General features: G+C 40.9%; 1 protein-coding gene across 2 annotated transcripts in view; it reads right to left on the bottom strand.

Moving 5' to 3' along the window:
• The window catches only part of LOC109043820 (phospholipase B1, membrane-associated), a 58,409-nt gene that overhangs the window by 12,106 nt on the left and 20,534 nt on the right, over nucleotides 1-25,769 (bottom strand). The window contains exons 2-4 of one of the 2 annotated variants that reach the window (XM_019061138.2): nucleotides 10,824-11,057; nucleotides 8,325-8,601; nucleotides 1,772-1,998 (exon numbers count right to left, since the gene is read on the bottom strand). In XM_019061138.2, the coding sequence (XP_018916683.2) occupies nucleotides 1,772-1,998; nucleotides 8,325-8,601; nucleotides 10,824-11,012 (693 nt within the window). In that variant the 5' untranslated portion in view covers nucleotides 11,013-11,057. Of the gene's footprint in view, nucleotides 1-1,771; nucleotides 1,999-8,324; nucleotides 8,602-9,307; nucleotides 9,743-10,823; nucleotides 11,058-25,769 lie in introns of those variants that run through there. The other variant, XM_072298158.1, reaches the window with a different exon arrangement.

Below are 25,769 nucleotides of genomic sequence, written 5' to 3'. Positions count from 1 at the left end.
CTAGATTCGACCGCTTCGTTACGAACCTGGACTCTCCCCCTCCCCACCCCTTAAACGTAGACCCCCTTCCCTATGGAGCGACACGTATTTTATGGACGACCTCATAGGCACGGGCGTAGCTGAGTTATTTTATTGGGGAGGGCCTAGCCCGGGAAAACTGGGGTGTCCGGAGGGATACTCCCGAAATTTTTTTGAAATCTTGACTCTAATCGGACGTATGTTGAAACTTCACTGACGCAAATTCTTCATTTTTCTGCATGTAAATTACGCTGTTTTAAGTACCTATTTTCAGTTCGAAATACTTTCGCATTATTACAGAGTTACTTTACGACGAACAGTTATAGTTGACGAAGATTATGCTCCACCATACAGAATCACTGGGAAGGGGGCAGGTGATAGTATTTCAATTTTAGGGGGGCAGCCCCTCCGCCCCCCACAGCTACGCTCATGCAGTCAAAGGGAAGGCATTTTTTCATTTCCTCTGTTAACTGAAGTATGGATACCTATTTCTGACGAGAGAGATATCTCAGAGTCGAGGAAATAATCCTTTAAGCTTAGCTCAATTTTTATTTGGGGGGGGGGGGGGCACGAGGAGGAGAAGGAAAGGGAGAGACAAAGGGAGAGAGAGAAAAATCTTAGTCTTATTGGTTTAAAAATAAGTCTGCCGGCAAACAAATGACTTCCTGAGAACGAATGCAGTTACATTTGATACTTTTACTCGCAACTTTTCAGTGATATCCGTTGAGCGAACAGCAATCATATTGTTTCCAGAACCGAAACGATTAGTTTCGCTCTCCAGGAAAAGCTGCAGTTGGAAAGTTCTCGACGTCACGAATGAATTTATATTTCTCCCCCTTTGTCCTTCCGTTTTATCATCGACAGGGCTCATGCGTGTACATGTTTATTGAGTTCAGTTGAGTAAATTACAGGAATTTTCGCAAGCTTTTATGTCCTGAATTCTGTATCATTTTAAAAAAATATTTAAAAGGCCGTGCAGCAACTTCCGATGCGTTGTTATGATTGATGGTAAAATATGAAACAATTTCTGACCCCATGAAAACTGTGTAATCTGTTGGCGCGGCGCACAGTGCGGCAGCCTTATGGACGATGCGGACAAAAATCGGTAAAAGACACTTAACTTCAAAAAATGAGTATAGTAGTACCTACTTAGAAAAACCCTTTCGTACTATCAAAGTTAAACATTTGAGGAATAAGAAAAAGTTATACCTCTAGATTTTTTGCGTATTTTTCGAGAAAAGTTTATTTGAAGTTGGCAACCTCGAATCAGCCCTATGTTAACAATGTAAAAGCAACGTGAAACACCTAAACTTTAACTTCAAATATCTCTGGTAGTCGCAAAATCTTTTTGGTAGAATTGAAGTTGGGTATCTGAGGATTAAGTAAATGTCAACCACCCAGAGCATTATGCTTTCCAAGCGAGAAATCTTCATTTGAAGTTGGCGTCTTTTTCCTGCGTATTTCCAATGGACTAGTGATGCTCAACCCATTTGCCACCCACTCTCTACCCAAATTTTAAGTAATTTTTGTCGAAAAATTTGAAAATGAGCCATCATCGTGAGTCAGTAGCAACTTTAAGATGACAAGCTCCAAAAGAAAATATTCAGATGTCGAGTTGTGAATTTTTTATTTTTGTCCACTGAGGGCCGCACTGTGCGGCGTTGAATTTGTTTGAGTAATGCACAGTTTTGGTTGCGGGGTGAGACAACAAATCAGCGGTGCTGTGAAAAAAAGAGAGAGAGAAAAAAATTACCTTCCAGTCATTGTCGAAATCGACGGTGGGGTCTGTTTTCATTTTTTTGACTAATAGCTGGGCTTGGCGCAAAGCATCGGCATCAGCTGAGACCGGGAAAGCGACGTTCATGTGTGAGTTCGGTGCCAGCCACTCGCCCTTGCCCACGGAGTAGCCTCGTACATCCGGGTTGAACTCCTTCAAAATATTCGGCAACGTCATGAATTGTCTCCACGTCCCCTCGCCACCTGAAAACCAGGGCCAAAGTCTCATGGAGCTTAGCGGAAAGAAACCAATTCTTCTGGATCACGTATAAAAGCACGTAATATGTGTAAAAAGAAATCAATTCGTTTCTGAAATAAACACCTCCTATTAAAATTGAATCAGTGAAAATGAATAAAATGCATTACAACGCGTGGATGCAACTATTCGTGCTCCTTGGATGTGCGTGTTGCATGAGAAAAATTGAAGGCGCTTTGCATGGTTTTTTTTCTTGCTTGCAACAAAATGCGTGCAGGGGGCACGTTGCGCTGCGCGCCACGCCGATGCTTAATCAATATCAAATCACAGATCTTTAATAATACGGTAAATTTTTCGGTTTGAAAATTTTCCCTCGTTTTGTTTTGTTTTTATGAAAATATTGTTCGACTATTTGGCGCCAATCTCTCAGAAAACATCGTCAAAAATGAAGAAAATCAAACGATATGTTGAGAAAAACGATGGCCTTCATTGGATCGTGAAATGTGATAGGAGCTTTGTATCATCGCAAATCGCAATTCCACCCTCACCATCGAATTGTTCTCCATTTCCTGTAGTTTTGCAGGCGATGAGTGCATATTCAAAACACAGAATGCGCGCAATGCGCATGTTGCAAAAAAAAAAAAAAAAAAAAAAAAAAAGGCACTTCAAAGCAATGCGAACAAAGGTAAAACATGTTCAGAGGTTTATTCTATGCCGCCTGGCTGTCTCTCCTCCTCCCTATTATTGCTGTAAATGTTACTGACATCCTAAATAATTGTTGATCTGCATATATGCAACTTGTTATAAAATTCGAGGAATCGCGCAGTATTTGGGCCTCACTTGGAAAAATAGATTTAAGCTGTTTTCGCTGAAGCCGATTCGCGCTCGTTATGTACAGAGTGACGATAAATAAATCGGTTGAATATTTTGAGTAGACTCATATTGTGGCCTGTGCTTTTGAATGCGGAACAAATGATAGCTGGGATCCTGGATGTTTTTGGGCATTATTTACCCGCGGGAAACGAACTTAAGTTGCGTATTTTGATTTCCCATCCAAACACATATCTCTAAGAAAGCCAAGATGGCCTCCCTGACTAGCTATTCTTCCCGTTTTGGCCACGATTTCGATTGTGTTCTAGCCTCTGCCGCTATGTATGGACTGAACAGCCGTGCATTTATAAGAGCTCCACGGACCACCAGTGGCGATTTTGCAAGTTAGCGACAATGTTTTTCCTCAATTTGAATCCATCAAAAATATCGATTTTTAGTGTGGCAAGCTTCCTCATCAAGAATCGATTGTTTTACACGCATTAGCTGGAGGAAAAGCAGTGTTGCCAACTTTCAAGAATCGCAACCGCGGACCATAGATTGCATAAGGACGCGCAATCGGAATCATCACCCCGGCGAGAGGAATAGTTTCCAACATATTTTCGGACGCCATCTTGACTTTTTCGACGATGTTCGTTTGAATCGCAGCTCAAAATACCCGACTTGGAATTTATTTATTTAGGGCTGACACTGTCCAAAAAATCTAAAAAAATTCCCATGAAATAAATACGCTCTCCACTTTTTAAAGATACAGCAATAAAAAGAGGTCTGTGTCATATTTAAGGGATTTTTCGAAGTTTTGCCTCCACCATCACCCCGCCCTTGAGATTTGACTAATAGAACGTTTCTGTTCTTTTGAAACATTTCTCCGGCTGAAATTGAAGTGATTAAGCGCTTAAAAAGGGCGATGCGATTGAGATGGGGAAGAATACGACAACGGTGAGTCTGACTTTGACGTCGAGTTCATTTGCTCCGATTTTCTCGAGAGAGAGTATAATTGGACAAGCACGGGCAGAACAGAAATTTTAAACCCATCTCTCGCGCGAGCGGTTTGAATCTGATTTAGAGAGGATTATTCTTATTAGCGACTTTCCTTAAAACACTCAGAGGTGAAGTACACAAAATTGTACTCTACAGACCGACAGACAACTTCACCTTGACTGTCCTCCTAATCCCCCTTTAGCCCTCGATGCGTATAGAAAGAAAAGCGTTTCTCGACTGGATTCTGTCTGCAATGAGAGTGCGTCAAAAAGGTTTAGGAAGTGAATTTTCTCAGCATTCCCTAAATCCTTAATTCATGAGGCACTTCGGTATAAAGTCAGAAATGTATGTATTTCCTGCTACTTTATTATAATAACCGCCAAAAGGATCTAAATACCTGAATTCAACGTGTTTGGTCTTTTTTACGTTAAATAATGTATAAAAAACTTGGATTGGTGATATTCGATTTCTTGGAACTGCCATGGGCTTTTCTAAAGCCCTTACAAAATCGTTAAACTATATTTATTTTAATTATACAACATTTACTTTGATTTTTTAAAGAACTTTTTTTAGTATAAGAACAATTTTCTTTAAAGAAAGCTCTTTTAACTAAAAAAAAAAAATATTAAATCGAAGAGAAAAAAAATGAACTTTTTGAAAAGAAAATTTTAACCCTTGCTATCTGTAAAACTATTCAGTATTAGCCCTTTGCTCAGTTTATTCCTTGGAGAAAAAACAGCTCAGCCTTTACTGAAATTTTTCGGATGAGGAATAGTAGGAAATTTACCCTCCATAATTTCCAGGATGCATCTTTTTTACAACGTAATTATGTTGATTCAACATAAACGATGTTGATGTAAAAAACATACATATTCTTATATTGATAGTTTTAAAAGAACTTGAACATGCATGGATGTGTCAACTCTCAGGAGCAATAAATCTCACAAGAATTCGTTTTTTTCGACTACCATGAAACATAACATTAAAAAATATTATGGCCAGCAACAAACAGGTCTGACAATGAACTGAACTTGTCCATGCACGTCATAAATGCGGAGTGAGGTATTCGACCATAAACTTATGATACAGCCAAAGTCAATGCAGTGTTGCCGGGCGGGTACTAATTAATTAAGATTTTCACATTCAGTTGAGGGTTTTTTTGTATGCAATTTGACAGTTGGTGTTTTGACGAGGAGTCGCGGAGCACGCCGCACAGTGGATCGAGTCAATTGGAGAGGTCGAGCATGAAAGTTTTGACTAAAATTGCAAATTTTGATGTTTATTTTGACACATTTTGAATTTTGAGGGGTGATCCTAGTAGAAAATTTCACGAGGAAACCAATGGAACCACTTGCAGAACCTCAAAGTTCTGTATAAACGGAGTTATAAGCGTTTCAAGTTTCCAAATTTTGTTCGAACTCACCTATTGACCAGATCCACCGTGAGGCTAAAAGCGCATAGACATGGACAAGCTCTAGTAGAGGAGTGGACGTTTCGAGGTTCCTCTGAACTCAAAACCAACAAAATTAAAGCTACTGAAAACGCGGGTCGCTGAAGGTAGTAGATGTCTAGTTTGATGTTTAATTCGTTACATTTTAAATGTTAAGGGGTGCCTCCAGACAAAAAGTTCACGAGGAAACCAATAGAACCATTTTTAAAACATCGGAGTTTTGTATAAACGGAGTTATAAGCTTATGAAGTTTCCAAATTTTGTCCGACCTCTCATATTGACTCGATCCACCGTGCGCCGCTGAAGTTGGCTTAGCTCTGTTGTAATAGTCCCCAATTATCAGCTCGGATGTAGGTAAGGCAGGCTCAGGGTGGCGTGCAGTGGCCGGCGTGACACTGCTGCATGACCGCATTCGTCAGGATTTGTGTCGTCAAAAAAAAAAAAAAGAACACTGTCGCGCATTTTAATCGCGTGCAGTGAGTGGAATGAAGACTTTCGGTGTTCCAAGCAGCAGAAAAAGGCCAGTAGACCGAGAATGATGTAGGACATCACGATGTTCAACATTTTATGCTGAATAATATGCACCGATCTAAAATGCTGGAAATCACGCCCATTATAGCCGAAATAAGGCAGGTTATGTGCATTTATACCAACTGGACGTATTTCTGCTGAACGGAACTAAGTGCATTATAAAACGCACGAGCTTTGAGACTTATAAGAATATATGCATATTAACAGGGCTCAGGAGATACTGCGCACATAGTTCCGTCTGGCAGAAATACGTCCAATAGAGAATTTGCAGGTGTCTCAAATTTGCTGAATTTAGTTTTTAAGTGGAAACTACTGAGTGAACTGAACATGAGGATACCCTTAGTTCATAAATTGAACAATTATTATAGAAGATATGATAAAATGATCTAATCTGCTAAAATACATGTGTTTAAATAGGAAATGCCGCCAGATGACGTCATCAGGCGGCGCATTTTCTCACTTTTAAATCAATTTTTAGACCATTTCCCATTGCAGGAAAAAATCGTAAAAAATAGTACTAAATCAGCTCTTTAGGAACTTTCAGATGAAGCAATGAAAAATTTGCGTGCAAATTCTTCATTATAAATATAGGATGCTTTCAAATGATAGACCACAAGATACCAACAGTAAAAATGATTCCAAAATCTCCCAAAACCTCAAGTTGGCCAGCGTCTTTTCTGATTAAATTAACTTCATCAGTTACTATAATTTATTGTTTTTCTTTTTGTCTTGTTAACTCTCCGTTTGGTTTATACTCCGTTAGGAACCCACAGCCATCAGAGGATAAAGAGTAGAACGGAGGGTATAACAGGGGGTCAAAATCCAAGAGTCAGCGTTCCATATTCTTTTGAAACCCCCTGAGATTAAGGTGCGTCGAATTTGGTATTATCAACTAATGTGCCATCCTTAACTTTTTCATAATACCTACTCGTAGTATATCACGGCGGAAAACCTGGAAAAATATTTCCAAACATTCCCTCCATTATTCAAATTCATGTTCCTTTTTTGAATCGCTGATATTCAAAAATTTCGAACTGCGAGGCCACCTTCCAAACGGAATGGGAGCAATTATGCTGTTTTGGCGCAACGTGTTCGGATTATACTAAAACTGTGACTTGTGAGCCTGATTGCATTTCGCAAGTGTCATGTTGACGTTGAGATAATAATCTCGCTATCAACAGCGAGCATGCTGGTAAAATGGAAGCCGTCAGCTTCGTTGCCAACCTATGTCAAGCGCTTTTTAGGGCAGCATAGCCCATAGCCGTCATCAGAGACGTTTCAAGTTTGAATTATGTAAGTTTACTTATAAAACCTTAGATAAATTTGTATTATTTAGAAATTCAAGTCTGACAAGTGACAGAAGAATAGTGCGAGACTTCTGAGAAAACTTGCAAAACATGCGGATGTGATATGGAGATTTATATTTGAAAACGTCCAGCCAATGAAACAACATTTTGAAGTATCAGCTGGCAAAAAGGCAAAAGGACCCAAGGTCCTTTTACAATTGGACTTCATTTTGCAATTATGAACTACTATTCCCTATTAACCTATCCGTATTCACACTTAATTATAATTCCCAATTGCAAAATCTGATCCAACTTGTGTGAGGACTCCTGAGCTGCAGCCACCAGTTGAGTAAGTGATTAGCCATCGATTTATGGTCGAGAAATGTTTATTTCCCAAAATGCAGGAAATCCGATTTATTTCTCAGAAATAAGAGGGGCTACAGCGCTGCAGCCCACTTAAAAATCACTTCCGGAAAACAATAAAAAAATAATTTAAAAAGCGGGGAACTAGGCTAAAATTTCACGACTGACACCGAAACGTTTCGGCTAAAAACTCAGCCTTTCTCAGTTGGTCAAATAAAAAGAAAAATGGTAAAAATCTAAAATAGTACCTGGCAGTACCTTTCAAAGCGAGAATGTTATCAAACATAAAAAAAAACAATTTTCCACTTCTGGAAAACATTTCCCGGAAGAAAAAAATGGTTATTTTGAGCCACAAAACATGCTCTTGTTGTCTGAGGCTTTTCACTTTGCACGGAGAAAAAAACTTCGTGCATGGGACCCGAAATTGAGGTCATATGCATCTCTGAAGTTTTCTGATCACGAATCCGAAAACTTGAGGTCCAGCTGCCGAAGTTCGGGTCAGACATCGAGGCACTTCGGTATGTACCGGAGTACTTCAGATGTGTGACCCGAACCCTTCGGTATACATCGAAGTATTTCAGCAGTTGCGTGGCGTAAATTGCGATATATCGATTTTTATCGCATTTAAACCTATGGTAAAGAATCGATTATTAAGGTGTTCGCTGCGAACACCCTGTTTTTCAATCCTTTTCCATAGGTTTAAATGGCATAACAATCGATACATCGCAAAGCACGCCACGCCACTGTACTTCAGATGTCTGACCCGAACTTCGACAGCTAGATCTCAAGTTTTTAGATACTTGATCCGAAAACTTCAGAGATCCATGTGACCTCAACTTCGAGTCCCACGCGTGAAGTTTATTTCTCCGTGTTGGATTGCTGTAGGGTTGCTTACCTGCGCACCAAGAGACGCCTCGATACTCGATGAGAGTGCCCAAAGCGTACTCCTCAAGAGCTCCATTGCCGGCGACGAGGCTGTCACCCATGGCTCCGACGACGTCGATGTCCCCCGGACGAAGCTTGTGGACGCTGGTCGGTCGCTCGATGGATCGCCCGACGCCGAGGGCGGTCGCGTTGGCGCAAGGGAACGGGAGCTCCTCCGAGAACAACGGCTGCTTCCTGATACCATCGTTCTGTCTGCCGGGATAAATGATGATTGGTCCGTCAGTCGTCTACGGGGTAGAAACCTTCTTTTCAGTCACAACACGTAAACGTCCCAACTCTACTTCTCACTCTTCACATTATCCACTATAAAGTTTATATCCAAGGCCAAAGTGTACAGAGCCAAGAATATCCGTTTGCGACGGACATACTTAGGGGCCGTTCAAGTATTATGTAAGGTACTTAGGAGGGGGGGGGCACCTAGTGAAAGGGTAGTGACAGGGGGCTTTAGAAGAAATGAGGGTTTGCCAGCTCCCTGAAGGGCTTTGGGAGGATAGGGGATTTTGACGGCTAGGTGTCGCAGAGCACCAGAGAGCGCTATAAAAGTGGCTTTATAGGTACATCCATACTTAGGAGGGGGGTGTCCCAGCTTGTCCTACGGAGCCTTATGAATGGGGGGGAGGGGGGTTCAAGCCAAGTCTTACGTGAGCTTTCCGCTGTGAAGAAAAAAGCTACTTGTTTAAAAATTTGTTTAAACATTTGTTCTCTTACTATTTCAGGGAAATAAGTCCCCGATTTTCGTGAAAAAAACACCCCTACAAGTCCCCGAAAGTCCCAGATTTCGGTTTTTCATAACTGGAAAACACCCTCTGACAGTTAAATTTCAATATTTGCCTCTTTTCAGCAGAATATCAGCAGAATATTCTTCATAAATGCCAAGCAATGAAGTTGACTCGATTCTCCTCGAAAAAATAAATTAAGGGTGTAAATATTTACCAATGTTGGCCCCATTGCCGATTTCGGCCCGTACGAGCCCATGACACTTCACCTCTCACAGAAATTGAATATTGTGCGCCCGAAGAAAACTCTTCGAGATTGTTCGCATCCTTCGAAGCTAAGAATAGAGCCGTGGTAAATCGCAAAAATGACCCCTAACGATCAATTATATGAGATTAGAGTAAAAAATGGTTACCGTGCGGGAAACGTGTTCAGAGTTTACTTTCAGACTGATTTTAATCGTGAGAAAAAATCTATGTCGCACTGTCACGGGTATAGACCACGATGGTGGAATAGTGGGATCATGAGATCTTATTCCGTCACTGCACCGAACGTGCGCCGGGCCAAAGAAGAACGCCGTATGAATAATCACCAGTGGCGTGGCGTGCTTTACGATGTATCGATTGCCACTCAAACCTATGAAACCGATGAAAAGATAGATTATCAGGATGTTCGCAGCAAACACCTTAGTAATCGATTCTTTACCATAGCTCCAAATGACGAGATATCGATAATCGATCATTTACGCCACGCCACTGAATCACACGCTGCCGACTTTTATCACATAAAGCACGTATTATCTGAAAAATGAGAGCCTTCTTTTCTTCGAATTTTTCGAAGCATTATGGCTGGAGAATTTCAAAATTTCGAGGAACAGTATTTGTTAATTCCCTCATATTTGATTTTTTACCGTTGGAAAGACAACATTCGAGGGCTTATATACGTCATTATTCCTTAGTATGGCAGTGCAACTAGATAAAGCTATTCTTGCGTATTAATTGTGAGAGTAGCTACGAATTGGGACAGATATCCATGGCTACAGTGCAAAACTACGTACCTCCAACCTCCATTGCGGTGTTTCAAAATTCCCGCTCCGATTTTATTTTTTCTAGGAGAAAAATTCCAACTTTACAGTTTAAATTTACACAGAAGATTCTGCTAACAGAGCAAAAAAATCACAGGTTCATGAAATTACGTTTGACTATTTCTTTATCCGCGGAAAACAGTGAAGTATGATAGGAAGTCTGCAATGTCGCAAACGGACATAAGTGGTTTTGCACTTTGACCATCGATATAATACACCTAACTCTTAAGAGAATATGAATATCCATCGGTTTTATGCACGTAGAATGTGTGGACCGTTGTCAAAGAATATACATGAGCTCTTCAGAGTTTCGTATTTTTATCATGAAAGCTGCGACTCTAAACTCTAATGAGGATTCTACGGAAAGTGGAAACCGTATACCTATCGGCGGTCTTGAAAGGCAGTAGGTATACTATTATTGTGCGTCCAACGTTATAACTCCTTGGCTCTTCATGTGAGCTCCCATCCAGATCTGCCAGGTATCTGGAGGACCTTTAATCGGTACGGTCGAGATACTTCATCCAGCACGCTCACAGAGTTTCTAAAGTGCGGATTTACAGAATTTAGGTTCAGACGAAAACAAACACGCAGAGCCGTATATTGCCTAATTTTGTCTAGATATATAACCAAATTTTAAACGGACGAACTTACATTGATTTGTCGGTAGCTTCTGATATTGTAAGCAGGGCTCCCGATCAACTGGTCGTACGTCATCACCTGAGCAAAAACTTCGTCCTCTGTAAGCCGGTGAACCAACAGTGCCAAGGATAGCAACAGCAACCGCATCTTCCCATCGCTCCAGGCCCGTCGCATCACCCAAGATGACTTCATCCTCGCCATTTCTGGTGCTTCTTCATCCTTTCAAATCGCCGAAACATCACTACCCTAGAATAAAAACAAAAATAATAATGGTTCAAACGAGCTTTAAATCAAGTATGCTTGAGGTACCCACGTAGATTTCTGAGTGATGGTAATCGAAGTCCAGCGGGCTCATTGAATTATTGAAATTAATAGAAAAAGATGTAGACAGAGAAGACAAAAGTAACATGGAACAATCCAGATGTAAGCAGGTTGATGCAACAGACAGAGAGGCAACTCCCGAAGACCTCCCCCATTGGTAGTCCATCATTTTCTATATATATATAGGTGTATTTTCTATAGGTCCTTAGCCTATAGCACCCTGGTAAAAATTGGCGATAAGAGCTGCGTTTCAAAATACCATAGGAATTCTTATAGCCGGCTAAAGAAGGCTACAGAAGGCTACAGAAAATCATATAGCTGGCTGTAGAATGCGGAGAAAATCATACGGCCGGGCTATACTGCCGTGCTACGGAAAAACGCCGTATGAACCTTCAGGCATTGCCAAATTTCTTTCGGTAAATCACCAATTTTCGGGAAAATTTTTAAAGATTTTTTCTCCAATTTTTCCGATAATTTTGTTCTCAGATTCACCGAAAGTTCCTGAAAATTTCAATAAAAAAATATTCATAACATTCTTCCAAAGTAACTATTTTCTGAGAAGAAATTTGGCAACTCTCGAATGTTCATACGGCGTTCTTCCTTAGCACGGTAGTATACGAAGCGATAAAAAATTATGCAGCCGGGCTATAGTTCCTATCGCCGGGCTTTACACTTTATCGCCGGGCTTTACACTTTATCGCCGGGCATTCGTGTGCCTTGGAAATTATTAAGTTTGATACGGAACCACCTTAATATTTACAAAACACACATTATATTTTCCTTTAATACATATTTTTTTTTCATCAATTAAAATGAGAATAATCCATACAGGATGTGCAAACATTTCAAAATCATGAAGTGTATAACGCTGAATCCGCCATATTAAATATTAGAGCCGGACACAAAGCGGAGCGGCGACGCACTGGCGCCTTCAAACCTAACAGGGATACTTCACGCATTGCGCAACGCGTGAAGTATCCCTGTTAGGTTTGTAGGCGCCAAAGCGCGCTAGCTGCCCGCCTGCCGCGCCGCAGCGTGCCACGGCGCTTGAAGCAACTATTTCACACCAGAGGTATTGCACAGTATCATACGAAACTGAAGGCGCTCTAATATATTAGGAATGACAGGCATCCATCAAAAGTACGGAGCTTTCTTCGCAAAATAAATCAAGATACTACGGCCCAAAAAGAGAGCGGTAGTCCAAAAACTCACTAAGTCTTAGCATCCGTAAATAGTAACGTTTAGCATACACTTTATCGCCTGGTTGTTGCTTAATCGCCATCGGCTATAAAAGGCTATAAGCAATTGTGAAGCCGGCTATAGAAGCTATTGGAAACCTTACAGCCGGCTGTAGGTCTATGGTATTTTTGGAACACAGATTCTACTACCAATTTTTACCAGGGCAGCCACCCGTTTCAAGCAACAGGCTCAATTTCCCTTTGTCTACTGTTTTATCTATCAATTTCAATAATCAGCCCGCTGTTGAGGAGAAACACCGCATGAACACCCCTGTGGCCTTAAAATTAAAGTCGTTTGCAACCTTAATCTTAAGCGGACACTTTTATGCTAAAAGGAACTATGTGTTAACTACAAGAAATTATGTGTCAACTACAAGGAACTATATATGCGTAAATCAAACGGAACTATACGAAGCACGCGAAAGGATTATCCCCCCGTGGTAAGAAAGACTCCGGTCCGGTACACATACCACGCCCGATCACTTTGAAATGCCATTTATAAAACGTAAGCTCTCGCTGAAGCGGCTGAGGTGCGCAACCACTTTCCTGCGTTCACGACGCTTCCATTTGCAACGTCCTTTCATACTGTATTTTTTCTGTGCAGGACTGTTTGACATAATTTCAGAAACTTGTTCGATTTTTCTTCCACGATAGCAGAATATTCAGCAAGAATTTCAAGCTATAAGTTTGGTTGTTTCTCCTCCGAAAAATAAGATAGGAGCTGACATTTTGAATACCACAATGAAGATACGTGGTTTTGCAGTTCGGCCATCGAATTGAATCAGTGAGAACGAAAACACACCAACTCGATGACTCCAAAATGCTCAATTTTCATTATAGACACTCAGTTTTCATAAAGGTCATTGAAGTTAGCGCATCCATTCCAACTTGGATCTTTAAAATGTCCTTAGGTACTTGTTTTTTGGCACCAAAAATCTTTTTCTTAGACTAACCTCTTCACCTACTGTGTAGTTTCGTGTGTGTCTTGATTATTTTCATTTTTTCGAGTTGGCATGTTTTCGTTCTCACTGATTCAATTGCAATGTTTCACGATTATTTCATGTTTCCGAATAATTTCAAACTGGAGAGAAATATCGCGGAGATTTTACCGAAGTCACCCTGATGACGTTTCCAATTAAAAAACCAGGAGTAACGGAAAGTCTGAAACGTTGCAAAGCGAGGTAGGTACAGATTCCGAGTTCAGCAATGGATACGTTTCTCTCAACCTTGCAAGAACCGGCGGCTGAAATCGCACCCGTTTATCGGCAGGTCTTCGTCGGCATGAATGGACGAAAACGGCGGTAGAAAGTTTTATGAATGGGTAGAGGGTGTGTTGCGTCACCACCATCACGCATCACGTGGCCGGTAGTGGAGTCTGATTCTTACGCGGTTGGATCGAGATGCTCCGAAAAAGGTATGACCGTGCCACCGGCACACGGTGGATCGAGTCAATGGGAGAGGTCGGTCATGGAGCGTTGCGCTTCCAATGTTACGAGGATAACGAATATTCCTGGTCATTTGATCGATTATGTACCATCAATCTCATGTAATTTTTCGCGTAGAATTCATTTTTGATGTTATTTTTGGTGAACAACGTACCTGAAGACCCGTATTTGTGCATTATGTCGGGAAAACTATACAGGTGCAAAGTTTAGGCGTCTGTGTTTTACTTCGTAGGACGGAGTTTTTAATTTTTCATGATGGAAGAGGATAAATTATGAATAAAATTATGAAAACTTACTAATAAGTGTCACAAATACGCAAAAATACCTCCCCAGTTATGAGCTGCTGCATCAGATAAATCATTCCCTTCACTGCAAAGTTAATTTCGAAACTTTGTCATAAGATATCATTCTTATGCATAAAGATCGGTGAGAAAACAAATGAAATACATTTATGAATTCTTTGAAAATATTCAAGATCACTTTTACTTTAAATTCATATTTACATTCAAAGGACGGAACAGGGACTTAGAGCAGAAAAAACACTAGATGGCTAGAAAAAAAAAGAAAAGAAAAAAAATTTAAACATGCATGTAACAGTCATCTGTCATCTGCTTCTCCTTATTCTTCTTCTTCATATTCAGTTCCCCATCACTCTCATCCTCGTCTTCCGCTCTCAAACCGCATCAAACTTAAAAAACAAGCAACGCAAAAAACCGCAAAAATTCCAAAATTTCCCGGACTTGTAACGTTAAAACGTACTCGCAGTGTAATTAGTTTCGCACTAACTGCACTTTGTTTACATCGAAATAGGTGAAAAATTAAAAAATATGTACGTATTTGAAAGAAGCATCAGTTATCAGAGTTCACCAGTGACCGGTCGCGCGCGATCGCGGAGGCCAACAGATAAAATGGCATCATAGTCAGGGGCCAGGCAAGTAAAGGGGGGGGGGGGGTTACTTGCTAAAAGTTTCCTCAAGCTATCTACGCATACGTCCCAAAAAAGCTTTCTATAAGGGATATGAAGGGATGTCCGAGTGAAAATATGCCCGATTTTTTTTTTTTAGTTCTCCTATAGATATGTAGTTTAGGAAATAATGAAAATACGAAAAACGGGCCAAAGAGCACGTCTTGATGGTGAAACTTGTTTTTCAGTTTCCGATGAACAGGAATCATACCTACCTGGGTCATTTAGCAGTTACGAGAGTTCACTGGTCGCTTGGTTTTCGAGATAAAGCTCGCGCGCAATCTCGGAATGCAACAGAAAAAGTGACGTCACGGCCAAAGTGGCGCAAAGTGGCACCCAAATTTTGCGGGATCGTATTCTCAGGACTCCTACGAACATGCCTATACAAATTTTTCTGGCGGATGGTGGCGGATGGGCAGTTAAAAGTTTACCTTAACTTTTTTTTTCTGCATTTTGATATAAGCACATTAGTGCAAACATAATCATTGAAAAAATGGGCCGAATACAAAAAATTATTAGCGGTATGTGTTCTCTAGACTCTGGAAAATAAGAATCAATTAATGAAACCAGCATTAATTTAAACAGAAGCAAGCTAAGTGCCGCGGCAGCTAACCGGTCGCTTGATTTTCGAGATAAGGCTCGCGCACAATCTCGGAACGCAACAGAAAAAGTGACGTCACGGCCAAAGTGGCGCAAAGTGGCACCCAAATTTTGCGGGATCGTATTCTCAGGACTCCTACGAACATGCCTATACAAATTTTTCTGGCGGATGGTGGCGGATGGGTAGTTAAAAGTTTACCTAAACTTTTTTTTTTCGCTTTTTGAGATGAGCACATTAGCGCAAACATAATCATTGAAAAAATGGGCCAAATACAAAAAATTACTAGTGCAATGTGTTCTCCAGACTCTGAAGAACAAGAATATGTCAATGAAATTAGCATTAATTTAAACAGAAGCAAGTTAAATGGAATAGCAAGACTCGGACGATTTGTCGCTAAAATAAAAAGTTACGCAAAGCCCCTCTTTGATGCCTTCTGTCACAAAAATGAACATGTTTCGTTTCAAATCAATGTCAGATCCTTAAAATATAACTCTTGAGGAACACTTTTGACCCTTAAAAAATGCGATTCGCCCGAATCGCCCATGACCGACCTGTACCATTGACTCGATCCACCGTGCGGCATAGCGCGACGCGACGCGACGCGACGTCGCGACGGACGCAGCGAAAAAAGCTCGAGAACCAAGGGCCGAGGGCACTGTGCCATACCCCTCCGATGACCTGGTCATCGCGCGCCAGTGCACATTGAACGGGCTCTTTCAAGAAGGGGGTAACTGCCGAAGAAAGGGTATCGATAGACGCTATTAGTACCACATCACAGAAAAGCGAAATATACAGGGTGTCCCAAAAGTCCCTTCCACCCCCTCTAAAATTTTACCTAATTAATATTTTGAAACGAAACTTTGGGGATGTTCATCGATCAATGTTAGCTACTTGTGGGGCCCCCCAAAATTTTCGGGCCCCCCCGTGGGGAGGGGCTGCGGGCCCCAACTTTTATTTTTCAAATAGCAACCCCTATCTTGTGATACCTCATTCGAAAGAGCATAAAAAACAAAGAATTTTGGCGCAAATCGCAGATCAATATCTTAATTTTTGACCGAGTTATGATAGGTCAAAGATCAAATTTGACCTATTTTCAAAAAATCATAACTCCGGTTCAAATTATCGTAATGAAAAAAATAAAACGGGAAAATTTACCAAATTGTAAGCAATTTTAAGTAAAAATCACAGACATTACTTCAAACCAATTTTAAGGGGGTTTTGGACCCCCAAATACGTCAATTCAAAGGTCATTCAATTTTCCCGCGAAATAAGCCAATTTCCCCCAGATTTGCCTCCACATTAGTTCAGTAAGGTCAAAATCAGTTCAACATTACGTTGGCAACTCCCCAAATTTCGGGAAAAGTTTAAAAAAAAACGAAATTAAAGGTGATTAAATTTGACCGTTTAAATTTTTTTTTAACTTTTCCCGAAATTTGGGGAGTTGCCAACGTAATGTTGAACTGATTTTGACCTTACTGAACTAATGTGGAGGCAAATCTGGGGGAAATTGGCTTATTTCGCGGGAAAATTGAATGACATTTGAATTGACGTATTTGGGGGTCCGAAACCCCCCTTAAAATTAGTTTGAAGTAATTTCTGTGATTTTTCCTTAAAAGTGCCTACAATGTGGTAAATTTTCCCGTTTTATTCTTTTCATTACGATAATTTGAACCGGAGTTATGATTTTTTGAAAATAGGTCAAATTTGACCTTTGACCTATCATAACTCGGTCAAAAATTAAGATATTGATCTGCGATTTGCACCAAAATTCTTAGTTTTTTATGCTCTTTCGAATGAGGTATCACAAGATAGGGGTTGCCATTTAAAAAATAAAAGTTGGGGTCCGCAGCCCCTCCCCACGGGGGGGCCCGAAAATTTTGGGGGGCCCCACAAGTAGCTAACATTGATCGATGAACATCCCCAAAGTTTCGTTTCAAAATATTAATTAGGTAAAATTTTAGAGGGGTCGGAAGGGACTTTTGGGACACCCTGTATAGATTTATTCTCATTAGCAGCATTGAAAGGGATTAAGTCATTGTTACTGTTTGGATCCAATTTGATGAAATGGAGAATCCCCATGCCAACGTCACATTAGCGTCTACACGGGCCGTTTTTGGGGCCCTTTCTACCTGACTTTGCTCAACTCTGCATTTTTTTACTTAGTAAAGGTCTATATTTACCTGTATTTTATTCAAAACTATAGTTTTCGACCGAAAAGAAAGATTCCTAACTCTGGAAATCTGGTAAAATTTGGAGTTATGAAAAATCTACCTTGCTAATTTTTTAGAAGTGCTAACATCACATAGGTAAGCAATCGGGAAAGCGTGGCACGCCTGATAGCATAATGACGTATTTTTAACAAAGTCATTTGACGAAATATTTTTCAAATCTAGCAATACCGTTCAAAATTGTGTTGAGCATTCATATTCCAAAAAATATATTGAAATAACACTATATTCGTCACCATGTAGTACGAGGCCCTATTTTAAGTGAGCATAAACAATCAAGCCAATCAAGCATAAACATGTTGAAACAACCTGTTTTAACTCTTTTCATACTATTTGGCAATAATTGTTTAGCGTCTCTCTCTGAGAATGACCTTGCTCCAGTAAACTACTCTTTTTAATAAAACCGATTTGCTCATAGTAAGCTTAAGAAGTCGCAATGTATTACTCGTACGACCGATGAAAAAAATTAGCGTTCCTTGACTTCTTCTGATGAGAGCCACTTCATATTAAATTAAGATATATTGAATGTAAGTTCCGCACGAGGGTGATGTAATGAAAAAAACCGCACTTCTCATAATATTCCCCCATTTTTAATGGCTTAAATTCGCAGAGGTAAAATTCTTCTAATGTTTTTGAACTCTGTGATTACTGGTCAAGTTTGACCATGGTTGGAGGAAATGTAAAATTTTACTCCATACGAACATTAAATACAATGCAAACGTGGCAGGGACGTTAGGATACATCCAATAATTATGGTCAGGTTACATATGATTCAGTTTGTAAGCTAAATTTGAAGCGCATCCCATGGCGATACTGGAAAGTTTGTGACGTAACGTCTCAAAATGAAATCAGAACCGCGAGCAAAATATTCGGACGTATTACGGGTACCATACCTCATACGTGGGTGCCGAGCGCATACATATGAGGATGAGCTGCGAGTAATCGTGTCATGTCCACCTCCCACCTCCATTAAAACAATCCAAATCAACGTTGCCGGTCAATCCCCCTACATACATCGAAAACAATTTCCGCGGTGAAATTTGTAAACTCATGTCTTGCCTCTCACCTACTCGTCAACGCACTTTAATGATTTTGAAAATAATGAAAGGTCTGGATACACGATCAAATTCGGAACCAATTCTGATCGAAGTAGACTAGCTGACGACAGATGGTCACCATGCAGCAGTCCTCTTTGATCAAAATTGGACGGGCCGTCAAATGTCGTTCGGAATGGAGTGCCACCATTAATCATTTCCTGCCGCACGAAACATTTCTGCCGAGTTTTCATTTTAAAATTAAGCAAAGTAGTGATTTTCCCCGAATTTCCCTGGATAAAAAATGTTTTTTTTTGGCGAAATTGGTTCATACTTATCCTAGAAAAATTCAGATACTTTAGATAAAATTGCGAACAATCTTGTCTGAAAATTTGGATGGAATATTCAAAATCTTCCCAGTAAATTCAATTTTTACACGGAGAAAAAACTTCGTGCGTGAGACCCGAAGTTGAGGTCATATTGATCTCTGAAGTTTTCGGATCACGCATCTAAAAACTTGAGGTCGAGCTGCCGAAGTTCGGGTCAGACATCTGAAGTCATTCGATATATACCGAAGGGTTCGGATCACACATCTGAAGTACTCCGGTACATACCGAAGTGCCTCGATGTCTGACCCGAACTTCGGCAGCTCGACCTCAAGTATTCGGATTCGTGATCAGAAAACTTCAGAGATCCATATGACCTCAACTTCGGGTCCCATGCACGAAGTTTTTTTTCTCCATGTATTGAGGGGAATATGGCAACGTCTGAAGGCTCGTACGGCGTTCTTCCTTAGTGCGGCAGCATTAGTCTATTGCCTGGGAGAATGGATCGGGAATCCATGCTGCATGCAGGAACTCCATTCATGACACATCGTCACCTTCCAGGCAAAGTATCACAAGCGCCATGCAACGTTTAAAAATTTCCGCCGCCATTTTATTTTTTTACTGAGAAATTGTTGGTTGAATCTGTTCGAAAATTTCACTAAATTTTATCGGCAGTACAAAGAAAATTCGGTGTAATTTTCGGACAGCTTCGTTGAACAATTTCTCTGTAAAAAAATATAATGGCGGCGGAAATTTTCAAACGTCGCATGGCGCTTGTGATACTTTGCCTGGAAGGTGACGACATGAGAGATGTGAAGTGCGCAACCACAAATGCACAAGTCCAGGCGCGGGCGTGTGATGAGAGAAACCCCCCCCCCCCCCCCCTGTCTCACTTGAGAAACAGTGTCAATCAAAAGGAAAGATTCTCCTATCGAACTGTAATCGGGGGCGATTAATTAGCTCACCTATAGACGACGCCACGGTTAGGCATCACACGGCATATAATTGCCAAATGGACTCATCAATTATTTATCAGACAAATCGTCGCCCCCCTGACGTAAAGGCGTACCTCAATTTTCACGTGAGCCCTGTTCTCCGCATAAACCCATGCTCTCTAGGGCTCATGCGGGAATCGAGTTACGGCCTTTCGTCTAAGGAGAGGCGATATGCGGGGGCGGGGATCACAATGAGGGCATGGGACCGATGTGTTGCACGGCACCGGCTCTGTTAAGTGGGGTCACGGGGTGCCAAATCGTCGCGCGGCCCCCGGAGAGAACCAAAGCATACAAAATATCTATCAGTTAATCATGTTATTTAAGCGCTCATTGTTCGCGATGCGCTCCTAACCTAAAATCACGCAAGTATTTGCTCAGCATAATAATGTCCCGCGACGAAATCGAAATCGTTCTCTATAGTCAGATTCAGTGACTATGACGTTGGGTAGTCGATGTATTCGATAGTTGAACCCAGAATAGATGAAGTGTTCCGATAGAGATTGTTTTGTCGTGCTTTTTGAGGGCGACACAATTTAACGGTGGTTTGAGTTACGTACCAGCGGGTTGATTATTGAAATTGATAGACAAAGCAATAGACAAAGGAGACAAACATTATTTGGAGGGATCCTATTGGTAGAAGCGGGTAGTTGCAATGGACAAAGGAGGTAGGTAATAAACTAACTAACGGCAACCCACGAGAGACCCGACAGTTAGTCTATCATTTTCTCCCTTAGTCTATGAGAACCACCTATTTCAACCAATAGGATTGCTTTATACACCCCCTATGTCTTCTTTGTCTGTAGCTTTGTCTATCAATTTCAATAATCGGCCCGCTGGACACGCGCTCAGTCTATTGATTCTCGGTCGGTGGGTCTTCTTATGACCTGTGATTGGATTTAATCCAGCACCTGTGGGCTGGTTATTGATATTAATAGACAATGCTATAGATACAAAAGAAAAAGGGAAAATAGAGCGATTCTATTGTTGGAAGCGGGTGGTTGTGATGGACAAGGTGGTAAGTAATAGTCTAACGGGCGGCAACCCATGAGGAATCCCGGAACCCTATATTTATAATAGTCCATCATTTTCCCCCGCCTTCGAGTATGACAACCGCCCGTTTCAATCAATAGGAACTCCTCATTTATCCTTTGTCTCCTCGGTCTATAGCTTTGTCCATCAATTTATCAAAAACTATGCAATGCACCCGGAGTCCTAAACCCTCTTTTGCTTGTCGATTATTTCTAGTTTTCTCCTTTGTTTTTTATTTATTTATTTCATAATATTTGATTGAAGTGGTTATTCGGCGGTACGGTACCCTGACTAGAAAATCTTTCTAAGTATTGCTGAGGTGCCCACTGGATAACTTCATGACTGCTAACCGGTGCCAGCAGTACCTATACATGCTGCAGTTAACATCACAATGCTAGGTACTTCAGGCAGAATATAAATGCACTTAGGTACCTAATTCAGTGTTTCGATGTTTTCCACTCTTCTCTGCACGCACTTCAAAATTTCTGCAGACAAATGCACTTAAAAAACTTAAGAATATTGCATTGCTATTACATCCAGTCAACAACTTGAAAACACAACTGATCAGGGAAAAGGTGCAACATTTTTACGGTAGCCCGAAAATGCGAAGCTGGTTTCTGACACGAGTACTGGTGGGTCATTGGTTTTTGCGCGTCCAAGATTTCCTTACTTACAAAATTTCTCCAGATAATACCAATAGATCACCGTAGATGGTGTTTGCTTACTCATCCGGTGGAAGCATCTTACCTGTAGGAAATTTTCCGATTGGCGGTTAAAAAGTCATCCGGTATTTTTACCGTTTTTTCAGGTATGAATACCACTTTTATTGGTAATCAATTCCCGGTAACTTTGTCATTTTATCTCGGTAATTCTACCACAGTCGATAAAAAATATTGGCGTTTTTAGCAAGGTCCAGTAAAATTACCGAGAAAGTTCAATAATTATACCGAGATCTCTCGGTAAAATGACCATTTATGGAATCGGTGGAACTGGGGTTGGAAAAAACTGGGATCAAATATAACCCTGAATTCTTGGTAATTTTACCCGTTTCTTAGTAAATACACCGAGATTTTTTTTTTTTTTTTTAGTGTAAGAGCTGTTCTTTGCTTCTGCTTGAAAATTTGGACTAGAGCACGAGGAGGAGTTACGCTATCAAAAGATCCCTCCCGGAGGAAAACAAGACGAGGAAGATAAAGAAGACGGAAGTGGAGGAAGAGGCGGAAGAAAAATAGAAAATTTGGGTGGGGGACAAGGCGAAAGCAAGAATAAGGTGAAATAAAAAGATTAGGGATATTTTTTTTTTTCATTTTTTCAGCCCCAGGCGACGCCTATGAAGCCTATAACCTGTCACCGATGCGATGATGGTACTTTATAAAGGCGTCAAAGGGCGGTGAATAATGTCACGAATGAGTAACGACGCACAATGGAGCGGAGTTAATGATAGAAGTCCGACAAAATGAGGAAACTTTGGGAGCTTATATATGGATAGCCTAAGTGCGAAACCACGTATCTCTATTGCGGTGTTTGAAAATTTCCGCTCCTAGTTTATTTATATCCGAGGAGGAACGAGCCAACCCAACCAGTGTTCGAAACTCACAGGCGCCAACGCGCCGAATGCGCCTAAAAATCGGTCTGGCACCTTAAAAATGAAGGTTCTGCGCCAACGTGGCCCCTAAAAATCTGGATTTTCACAGGAAGTCACATGAAGAAAGGAAAACAAATCCATTTGAATTTAGAAAACTCGGAATTTTCGGCACTACAAGTGAAAGCTTGCTTTTTCTATCCTTCACGATTTCATTCTTAGTGCTTTTGTCTTCCCCAAGTTGGAAACCCACAAAATGGATTCCCACAAAATGGAACTTAGACGTTTTAATGTTGGTTTCATTGGTTTCTACGCACGATTTCCTTGCAAAAGCACCCCGTAAAATTCAAAATGTGACAAAATAAACATTTGAACCGCGTTAAACAGAAAGGAACCAAGCCACATTAGCTATTGCCAAATTTTACCGGGAAATTTAATTTTTTACATGAAGACGGTTGTGCGGATTTTTGTGCAAATTTCAGTGAATTTTCTCCATAATACAAGGCCAATTCCTTAAAATTTTCAAAGGAATCTTCACAGACGTTCTCTCGTAAAAAATGAAATTTCCCTGTTAATTTTGGCAGTAGCTGATGTGGCTTGGTTCCTTTCTGTTTAACGCAGTCCATTTAACACTCCAGCGGCCAGATTATTGAAACTACGGCGGCCCGAAACGACAAGACATAGCCCTATCTTAACCATGCAATATATCGCAATTCGATGTCTTATCGGGTTGCTTTAAACTTTCAAAATAGGCCCGCTGTTTAAAGGAAAAATTTCATGTCTCACTTCGTCGGGAAGCTCGTTTTACTGTGCGACGAAACATGCAATAGCGCATCTCTCGGGCACCTGCGCTTTCATGCTGCGCCTCGCGCCATTAATGCACCTGAAAACGACGAACACACCGCGCCGCGACGCCTCCCGGCCCCCCTCCTAAATGGAGGGGGCGGGGGGGGGGGCGTCGCGACGCGGCTGTAGCTCCGAAACAAGTCGTCACCTCCTCTCCCCGTGCGCTTGTCGGCGTCGGCTTCCTACAATGTTTCGGCTGCCAGTCGTCACCGATTCCAAGTGATTTACATATTTATGGATGATGAAAGTTGACCTTCACAATTGGCGGATCTCCCGCGACCCGGAGATGATCGAATTTCGGCATCCGACTAATATCCTCTCCAACCCCCCTCCCCATCCCCCTCCCCTCCCCCCTCGCCCCGCCCCGCCTACCCCGTCTTCGGTTCCACCTCTTCCCACCGGCTGCGGCGCCTTTTCTCAGGAGATAATTTAATGCTTTACTTCCGCTATTGTCTCTTGCTCATCTTCGAGTCAACGAACTGGAAATTATAAAATTTAACTTCGCATTTACACCCGCAAGCTGAATCTTCGCTTGATCGGACTGAAAAATCGTCAAAAGGGTGGAATCGGAGTCACTTCAAAGCTGATCCTCGAAACATTCGGTGATAACAAGACTAGTTTTGAATGGTAAAAACTATTTTTGACCGATCGAATTTTGCATAGTGCCACGAGTGTAAGTTAATTGGCACGGTATTGTACATAATTATTATAATAAAATCTACGTTTACTTTCGGCTTACAACGGCTTGACTTTTAGGAGGCACAAATAGTTCAAGCGCCTTCATATATTCAGATATGCAACATAGACAACCGTTGAGCCGGTATAGTTGCACCCACGCTCCACAGTTGCGGATGAAGAGAGGAGCTGAGAAGGGGCCATCTGGGAAAATTGAATGCCCTCCAAAGGAATGGAGGGAACTCTGAGAGTTTTTACGAATTTTTGCGTGTGTTTTTTTCTAATAATTCTTTGTGAGCTGCGATTTAGAATTTTACTCATTGTACATGAATTGGTGTTACAAACGACCGAGTAGTGGAGTAGTTCGTATCCTAGTTACATTAAGTATATACATAGTTAGTTTTATTTTTCATTTAACTTCATCATTACCCATTTTTTTAGTGCATTTTTCTTGGAATTTATTGTCGACTCAATTCGGGGCTGTTGTGTGGTGTTTTACCTGATATTTTGCAGAAAATAAGCAACGAAAATTCAGTATGTCGTCGTGTGGGGAAGGAAGTAGGGAGAAGCTGAGGAATATTTTTCGGACGGATGACAAAATAATTTCATTTCTGTGGCTGTATGATAACAGTGGTTATGGTATATTATTACAAACAAATTGTAACTTTGCTATAATTCTTGGATAGGTCCTACTCGTCCTTTGATTCATTTGCTTCACTATCTAAGAGGAAAAATTGAGGAGTATTTTGCCTCTCTTTCGTTTCTTTCTTTTTCTCAACTCAAGACGGAGATCTTATCACTGCGGCGCTTTCACTAGATCCGCCAATGTGCGTCTAATAGTTATGTCATCTTCAAGAACGCGAATTCGAGTTCGTTGATAATCATATTTCATTGTCCATTAATTCTAGAGATGGCACACTGCGCCTCTGAAATGCTGAAAAATGCATTAATATTCCTTCAGTTTCAATGAAATTGAGACATGTGGCAGGGGACGATAATCGGGATGACGCAGCAGTTTCCATCAATGGCACGACTACTTTTTGCTTTATGGGATGAAAATTACAATCCACGAACACTCAGATTCACGGACACACTAATTCTGAGAGGATTAGTTTTAAAAAGAGACGCGGGACTAGTGGTTTTGCCACTGTCTTGATTTTTTTTTTAGGTCAGTGAACAGCTATGTGCAGATTGACTTAATCAGTGCTGGAGAAAAAGTCACTCACGTGTGCATTTGCACTTACTTGGTGACGGGCCTCGAATTATTTACTAATTAAATTGCTTTTTTACACTCCTCATTTGTAACGCTAGCCTCAGGTCTGCTTCAACACATGAAAGAGAAAAAAACACATTAGAGGAAAGGAGGAAAGTATCATTCTACTTTCGATTAACGACTGAAGGCCAAAGCACGATGACGAAATCAAATGAGTAAACTTGGATGCCGACCATTCTCCGAACGTTCAACTTAGCTGGTGATGAAATTGAAAGGTCAGCTACCTCAAAGGTAGCGTTCTAAAAGTCGGTTTCGGGAAAAAACGAGTCGAAACTGTTGCTTTAAAATATTGATGACTTAAGTCGAAAAATGCGTATTTGGTATTGCAATTTTTCAAAATTTCCGACTGCACTATTCGTTTAAGAGAAAAACAACCAAAATATCAATGGGCGAAGTGCGAA

Source organism: Bemisia tabaci, chromosome 3, assembly GCF_918797505.1.
Source record: "Bemisia tabaci chromosome 3, PGI_BMITA_v3".
In the NCBI taxonomy this organism is placed as follows: Eukaryota; Metazoa; Arthropoda; class Insecta; order Hemiptera; family Aleyrodidae; genus Bemisia; species Bemisia tabaci.
Note: the sequence above shows the minus strand (reverse complement) of the source record. Positions and strands in the feature narration are given on the sequence as shown.